We start from the raw sequence: 8,058 nt of genomic DNA, 5'->3' as shown, positions 1-8,058 counted from the left end.
ATTTTGGGTTGGAGTTTTTCGCGTTTGCTTTTCAATTTTTTTATTCTTTTCGATTTCGTCTCCTTTGTTTTCCCTTCCTTTCCATTCGATTTCAAATTGAAAATCGTTGAAATAAAATTACAAATCCAGAAAATTATTTTACCAAGTTATATAATCACTCAATTATAACTTGGTATAATTAATTGTATAATTTGCTATAACTATAATTTAGGTATACCAAGTTGTACCATTGTTAAATACCAAGCTATATTCAGACAATTGTACAACTTAGTGTAACTAGATTATAATTATACCAAGTAATACAATTATCTCAAGGTAATCTTGGTATAACTGTATAACAGAGTATAATTATAACTCTAGGTATACCAAGTTGTACTTCCATCAATTAAGATTTAAAATTTAAAAGTTTAATTTAGGAAGAAATGTAGGGATAAAAATGAAAATCTAATAATTAACTAAGAATATAGACTATTTAAAATTAAGTGAGAAATGATAGATTATATTTTTTTCATTCAGAGAATTTGTAAGCAGATTCACAAGACGAAGGAATTGACACGAGGTAGTCAGAAGGTAAAGACGATGTCCCAATCTCTGATGATCGCTTAAACCTCAGTTCATCTCCATACACTCCAGGGTCTGAGATTATCTGTTCTATCTCTGTCTCACCTTCAAGCATCTTCACAACTTCCGACATGGTTGGTCTTAAGGTAGGAGACTTGTTGGAACATAGAAGCGATACCTTTATCATTCTCTCTGCCTCCATCACATCGAATACTCCTTCAAGCTTCGGATCCAGAATCTCTGAGAAAGCTCCTTTCTTCTGTAAAACAAACGCCTGAAATTGAAAAATCAAGAACCTTGTTAAGCACGCAACGCAGATCCTTGTGGGGAAAGTATTGGTTGAGTACCCAATCGAGAAGACCAACGCAACATTCGTTATCTGGTGTGTAATTAGCATTGCTCTTTCCGCTAACGATCTCCATTGCCACCACACCGAAGCTGTAAACATCTGCCTTTTCTGTTAGGTGACCCCTCATTGCATATTCAGGAGCCATGTAGCCTCTGTAACCAAAACAACATTTTAACATGACATTCAAAGACATTATCAAATGTTGGATTCATTTGTATAAGACCGACATTGTTCCTGCAACTCTGGTGGTAATGTGGCTCTTCTCGTCTTCATGAAGCCTAGCCAACCCAAAATCCGAAATCTTTGAGTTCAGATCCTTGTCTAGCAGTACATTTGTCCCTTTGATGTCTCTGTGAATGATCTTAACAGCTGAATCTTCATGAAGAAAAGCAAGCCCTCTCGCGATTCCTAAGCATATTTTGTGTCTTGTTCCCCATTCTAGTTTCAAACCGCTTCTTCCTGGATGCACCAGTTACAAGAAAACAATCAACTTCAAGACCGGCGAAGAATGCAAAAAAAAAAAATCATTGGTCTCTAATAGATTTATTACCAAATAATGCATCAGCAAGACAGTTGTTCTCCAAGTACTCATAGACAAGAAGAAGCTGATTATTCTCACAACAGCATCCATAAAGCTTCACAAGATTTGGATGCTGCAGGCAAGCGATCATACCGATCTCATTTACAAACTCTTTGTTACCTTGACATGATTTTGACGATAGCTTCTTTACCGCGATCAGTGTTCCATCTGGTAACCTTCCCTGTATTGCCAAATTACTCGCACGTGTCAGCCTTTAGATATTCCGATTTAAAGAATAAATCTCCGTGTACCAAGGGTGATTTGTGCTACCACTAGGCCACCAACACCTTGGTGAAATTTGATACTTCTTGAACTTAAAAACACTTTGTACCTTATAAACAGATCCGAAGCCGCCTTCTCCAATCTTGTTTAATGGATCAAAATTTTCAGTTGCAACTTTTAGTTGCTTCCAACTGAAGGAACCTGTTATCATTTAGATCTTTTAGCTCTTTCTTTTAGAAATACACCAACAACAGAACTTTAACTGATATTACCTCTCTTTCCTGAATCTGCATTTCTAACACATTTCTTCCAGTAGAATGCGCCGAAAATCAAGAAAGCAAGAGAGAGTATCAAGGCTGTTATGACGAGAATGAGAGGATATATTCTTGATTTGTGTTCTTTTGTGACTGGAGGAGTCATCACTTCAACTGAAGATGGAGAGAAGAAAATAATGAGAGAAATATTGATCCATATTCTTTCCTAAATATAGCTGAAAATTGGATTAATAAGACTTGGCGTTTCTTTTTCTTACCGCCACATTCAGATTCAGAACCTGGGAAAACAAGAACAAGAAATGAATCAAGATGCAAGCTCATGATGCTACTTTATACCAAAGAACTTGTACTTACTGTGACAGACAGAGATTGCAGATATGAGAGAGCCATAGTTCCCTCTTTTAGGAATGATCGTTGTGCCTTTCCCTGCCCAGTAAAGCCGTATCTCTAAAGTGTTATCAGTCACCGTCGTGTTCATTTCTTTTATAACTTCCTTGTGAGTTCCATTAGCCTCTTCTCTTATGTTGAAATCCTCCCAAATCAACTTCCCCTAAACAGATAACAAAGAATTAGCCAAAGATGCTGAAAAAACCTTCTTGAGGAATCCGCAGCTAAAAGATGTATATGTACCTGAACGTAAATGTTAAAGAAGCGTTTGGCTAGCCTAGCATATGGTTCCTCATCTGAGAATTGAATCTCCGCAAAATGGAGTTTTACATTGTAGCTTCCATTTTCAAAACAAAAAGCAAAGTAAGCCAGACTCAGGGGAGAACGTCGAGCTGTCTGATAAAGTTCAGGATATTTTGCTGACACAGTAGATTCTGATGAAATTGAGTATGCATCTTCTGGTTGTCCATCATCCATAAAGTCACCAGTATTGCTGAATCCCCAGTTTTTCCCATGATAGTTTGTAGCTGAACCGGTTAGTCCATAGTTACCCTCATATAAAATCCTTCCACGAGAGTTTTCGATAGTTACATCAGGTCCTCCACAGTTTATATGAAGCGATTTAATATCTGCACATAGGAATTTCTTTCAAAACCATACTCAAACTCAAAAAAATAACAATGGAAACAAAACAATAGACAAACAGAAACAAAACTTACAACTTAGACACTGGCTTATGGCGGAACATGGAAGAAGGCTGGTTCTGTATCAAGAAAGTTGAGTTAATAAGAATGTGCACAGTGACCTTTGATTGATAAGAGTGCTCAAAAATGTTCTTACAGGCGGTTTTTTGACCACGAGCTCTCATATGTGTTTACATTGCTGCATCAAAACATTATTTTCTTCAAGCTTTCAGAAAGTTGTAAAGAAAAAAAAAACAGTACGTATGATAACAATAGCAGAACATACTCCCTCTCTCTGCAGCTTGGAGACCAAGTGAAGTTATTATAAGAAAGATCACTGTTCATTGCAAACGCCAAAAAAGTAAGAGATTAGCCTAATAAGGTTGAGATATTTTTTTTACATGAAAGTGACACTGGGCATACATATTGGTGCTTGCAGTAAGGAAAGGTCCTGATTCAATTTTTCCTGACAACTTATTTCCAGCCAAATATCTGAAAACAAAAAATAGAGTTCATAGAACTTTATTTCATACTCTAAAAGATTCTAATGATTCAACACTATGTGACATACGTAAATTTTGGCGCGGCTGCATCTGCGAGTATTTCTCCTGTCAGTCTATTAAAGGAAAGATCGCTGCACAGGAAAGGAAAAACAAAAAGTATCATAGTCAAAAAAATTAGATGGTATTTCAAAAAATGCAGAGTGATATCTTATTATATATACATTAAACTTACAGAGTCGTGAGTTTGGGAAGACCCCATATAGTTGTTGGAATAGGTCCTGTTAAGTTCAAGTTTCTGAGAACCCTGATAAAATTAACAGAATCAATCATGAGTCATTAACACATGTATTATAAACAGGATCTTCTCTGCACCACAGACATAAATACATATGAGGTATACTGCATACAAATATTTTAGGCTCTTGCTAACTATATGAGGAAATTGTCGCAATCCAGCAGTTGTGTCACTGATCCTCCTGCATAGAAAAAAATTAATGGATACATGTGTCTATAGTTTGCAATCTTCTTGGATGTATTGCAAGAATATTGCTTACAGATCAACCAAATTCTCTAGACGAAAAATGGAGTCTGGAATAGGTTCTCTAAGGCCACTTGCGTAGAGTTCTCTGATTAAAGATAGTCACAAGTCAGAAAAATGAAGCTGATTGTAAAGCTTCAAGCTGTGAAAAACTCTACTGCATGATTTCTTGGCTTACAATCTTTTAAGTTTAGATAAGTTGCCTATAAACTCTGGGATGGATCCGTTAAGGTGATTATCGCTAAAACGGCTACAGATATACCAATGAAAAAATGTAATACATAATGGTTATACAATTAAACAGATTAAAAACAGGAATCTTATAATGGAAAAGAAAGCTGATATTACAGATTTGTCAGATTTTTTAGTCTTCCTAATGTCTCGGGTACGCTCCCAACTAATTGGTTAGAAGAGAGTACTCTGGAAGAACCAGCAAATCAAAAACAAGATTAGTTGTTCATGTTTTAAAGAAACACCCTAATCACTAACAGTGGCGGAGGTAGGTTGTAACCAGGGGGGTCACATGAGAATGGATTTTTCAAAAACAAACAGGGGGGTCACATGACTGACCCCTATGGATTTTTCAAAAAAATAAAAATTACTTGCATTTTCCTTTGAAAATCTGATGAAATGCTGAAAATTTAACAAATTGACCTCTGTAAAACAGTCTGCTGCCTCCGCCACTGATCACTAATCTTGAAAAGGTGATTTTAAAGTGTGATTAACATATTCTTGCTTACAATCCTTCTAGGTTAACCAGGTTCCCAAGTTCCTTAGGAATAACTCCAGAGAATTGGTTGGCTTCCAGAATTCTGAAGTCATTGAAACAAACAAACAAAAAAGCTTTATTTTGAATTTTCCGTAAGGATTAAATAATATATGTAATCACATGAGATGACCAAAAAAAAAAAACCGTAAAACATACAGTTGGGTTAGGTTAATAAACTTCCCCAGTCCTTTGGGAATGTCTCCTGATAATCGATTCGCACAAACAGAGCTACAAAGATAAATTAAGGTAAATTTAGATGCATTTCTCACTTCCTTCACAAGAAATTCGAGATAAAAAAACTTACATAGATTTGAGGTAAGGCAGTGAGGCCCATTCCATAGGTATTGAGCCATAAAGATAATTAAGGCATAAGTCACTGCACAAACAAGAAAAATAAGTTCCATTTTCTATAATGTTTTGTCAACTAAAACATTGAAAACAGAGGAAACTAAACACAAAGATCCCTCCTCACATCGATTCAAGATACTGAAGCTTTGAGAGTTCTGGTGGAAGTCTGCCCGGAAGACTGAATGTCTTAAGGATACTGCACATGAAGTAACATTTTTTATATGGATCCCAACGCAGAGAACACACGTCTAGTTTCTTACAAGTGTGTGATATGACAAGTTTTGTTGTTGTTGAAATGACAGTCACATTTAATTGTGCTGTTATGTCCTTCCTTGAGGACATCTTGAGTTATCACCAGAGTCTTTGTGAGACAGGGATCTTCACTTAGGTTCAGGTGCTTGACACCGAGTGTGGATGCAATATCCTTAAGGGCTTTCACTGAAAAAGACACAAATTAGAGACAAAATCATGCTTTAGTTCAAATTCACAAAGATAAACCATGTTTGTCTGGAAATATAAATGCATTGAAAGTTAGAACCATAATAAACCTTCATCTGGATGCAGAGAAGGAGAAGCAGAGACTGTACAGATTAAGCAAATAAAAATAAAAACAGTGAGAAGAGAGCTAAAATGGCGCCTTTGTGACATGATCATGAGCTTGTAAGCTGAAGACATGGAAGATTTATGTTCAAGTGATCTACATATGACTTCAAAACACTACATATATATAGTACTAATTAGTAACCCTTCTTAAATACCAATATTTATATAAAAATGTTAGATATATATGTCTATATTAAAAATTGTGAGAGATGTGAAGTGTCTCGAGAATGTAATTTGACTAAGCTGAGATTAAGAGTCTACACATGGGGTCTGGTTGCTTTTTAAAGCGGGAGAGATGTATTTGTTAGTTTATTACAATCCAGTCTCTCTGATTTTATTTATATACAATGTGAAGGAAAAACTTTACAACGAAGTTTATTCACCCATTCTGTTGCATTTTAGTATTCTACTTTTATGCATCGCAAGCACTAGTGAGATTTCATGATTCTCAAAGCATTGTTGTCACCATTCTCAACAGAACCTTGCATAAACGATTCTAATTATGTAGTTCTTGAATCCTAATTTGGAGGTTGTGGCTTGTTTTGTTAACAAATGAAAACTGGAGGGGTTGATCAGTTGTGCATCAATAAGACTATTTGAATTTTACATGAATTTTCATGTGTTAACACTTGAACTAGTTGGTTATTTTGTTCAATTGTTAATCAACATTCTTGATAGTTGACATGTATTTTCCTTTCGATCCAAGAACTAGTTGGAATAAAAATTAGTTTACTCCACTTTAATTTCATTGGTTATCTGTCAGTATGTTATAATTTTGTGCAATAGGGTACTAAAGTACTATACGGACTTGAGTCAATTTGGTCCTTTTCTAGGTAAGTCAATTCATCCGTTTTAAGTAGAGTATAATTTCATTGGTTATCTGTCAGTATGTTATAATTTCGTGCAATAGGGTACTAAAGTACTATACGGACTTGAGTCAATTTGGTCCTTTTCTAGGTAAGTCAATTCATCCGTTTTAAGTAGAGTATTTTATACAATAGTTCCATAGAGAAAGCTAATGCTTAAAAATTACATTTTGAGAAAATGAATAAGAAATTTCATTTTTGTGTACAGATCATTTCACAAATCCAGCCTATCAATTGATATTTTTAGGTTTAATAACAGTAAACTGACTGTTCTTAGATTAAAGATCTCACTGCCTATTATGTACTAAGAAAATATTTTTTTCACTTGAATCTAATGGGTTCAAAACTATTGACTGGGAAAATCACTGATTTTATTTTCTTTTGAGTTTTGGTTTCCACAAAACTCGGTGTCTAACTACTCGAATTTTAACAGATTTTGATCCGCATATCCGTGCGGATATTTATTTTAACTTTTAAAAATGTACCGTATATGTTCATTGTACATAAGTTTTATGATATTAGCATTCGATTGTTATTTGTTTTGAATGTTATTTTTTTATTATATACTAATTATATACAGTATTGAATATTTTTTTGTTTCTTGGACTTTTAGTACATATATAATTATCAGTAATACAATAAGTAAGTAATTTATTTGAACTGTTATTTATTTTAATGTCAATTTTATATTATTCATGTACATTAATATTTAAAATTTTAAAATTGTGTATGAATCGGTTATAACTATAAAATAGCTATGTTTCGTGAATTACCGCATTTATTCAGATTTGTTGCTACAATATCGGTATTAAACCAAAAACTCCTGGCGGACTCCTACTACCGGTGGGGTTGATATCTTGCATATTCACATTGTTTTATCCATTTATTCATGTGCATTTTCATCATATGGATTAGGATTTAGCCATGTCTAGGTTGCATTTTGCATACATATGTTTCTATTAGGTATTGGAGTACCACATGGAGTTCCTGGAGACATTTGGGAACATTTGGAGCTCAAGGGAGGTGATTAGAGTGATCTTTGGACGAGCACTGCCTGGAGCGACTTCCCGGAGCGACTACATGAAGTCGCTGTGACACACATCTCAGAGCGACTTGACCGGAGCGACACAGCGAGGTCACTCGCGCCTCCATCACCCGGAGCGACGTGACCGGAGCGACACAGCGAGGTCGCTCGCGTCTCCATCACCCGGAGCGACGTGACCGGAGCGACACAGCGAGGTCGCTCGCGAAGAGCGACCCAGAGCGACACAGCGAGGTCGCTCACGAAGAGCGACCCAGAGCGACGTCTCGCAGCGACCCCTCCAGGTCGCTCCCGAAGCCTGGAGCGACTACTGGAGGTCGCTGCGCGCCTTC

General features: G+C 36.0%; 1 protein-coding gene across 1 annotated transcript; it reads right to left on the bottom strand.

Annotated features, from left to right (window-relative positions):
* Positions 1-508: 508 nt before the first annotated feature.
* On the bottom strand, positions 509-6,205 carry LOC106302704 (probable LRR receptor-like serine/threonine-protein kinase At1g29720). The gene is made up of 26 exons (XM_013739160.1): positions 6,202-6,205; positions 5,764-5,796; positions 5,476-5,653; positions 5,340-5,411; positions 5,172-5,243; positions 5,024-5,095; positions 4,839-4,910; positions 4,447-4,518; positions 4,277-4,348; positions 4,115-4,186; positions 3,968-4,036; positions 3,793-3,864; positions 3,629-3,691; positions 3,481-3,549; positions 3,344-3,394; positions 3,215-3,256; positions 3,094-3,137; positions 2,618-3,003; positions 2,342-2,537; positions 2,245-2,265; positions 1,985-2,140; positions 1,822-1,913; positions 1,461-1,671; positions 1,138-1,369; positions 909-1,062; positions 509-835 (listed from the first exon to the last, which is right to left on the bottom strand). The coding sequence occupies exons 1-26, from the start codon at positions 6,203-6,205 to the stop codon at positions 509-511; spliced, it is 2,904 nt and encodes a 967-aa protein (XP_013594614.1).
* Between the last annotated feature and the right edge of the window lie 1,853 nt (positions 6,206-8,058).

The sequence above is a fragment of the Brassica oleracea genome, chromosome C7 (genome assembly GCF_000695525.1).
Source record: "Brassica oleracea var. oleracea cultivar TO1000 chromosome C7, BOL, whole genome shotgun sequence".
Lineage (NCBI taxonomy): Eukaryota > Viridiplantae > Streptophyta > Magnoliopsida > Brassicales > Brassicaceae > Brassica > Brassica oleracea.
Note: the sequence above shows the minus strand (reverse complement) of the source record. Positions and strands in the feature narration are given on the sequence as shown.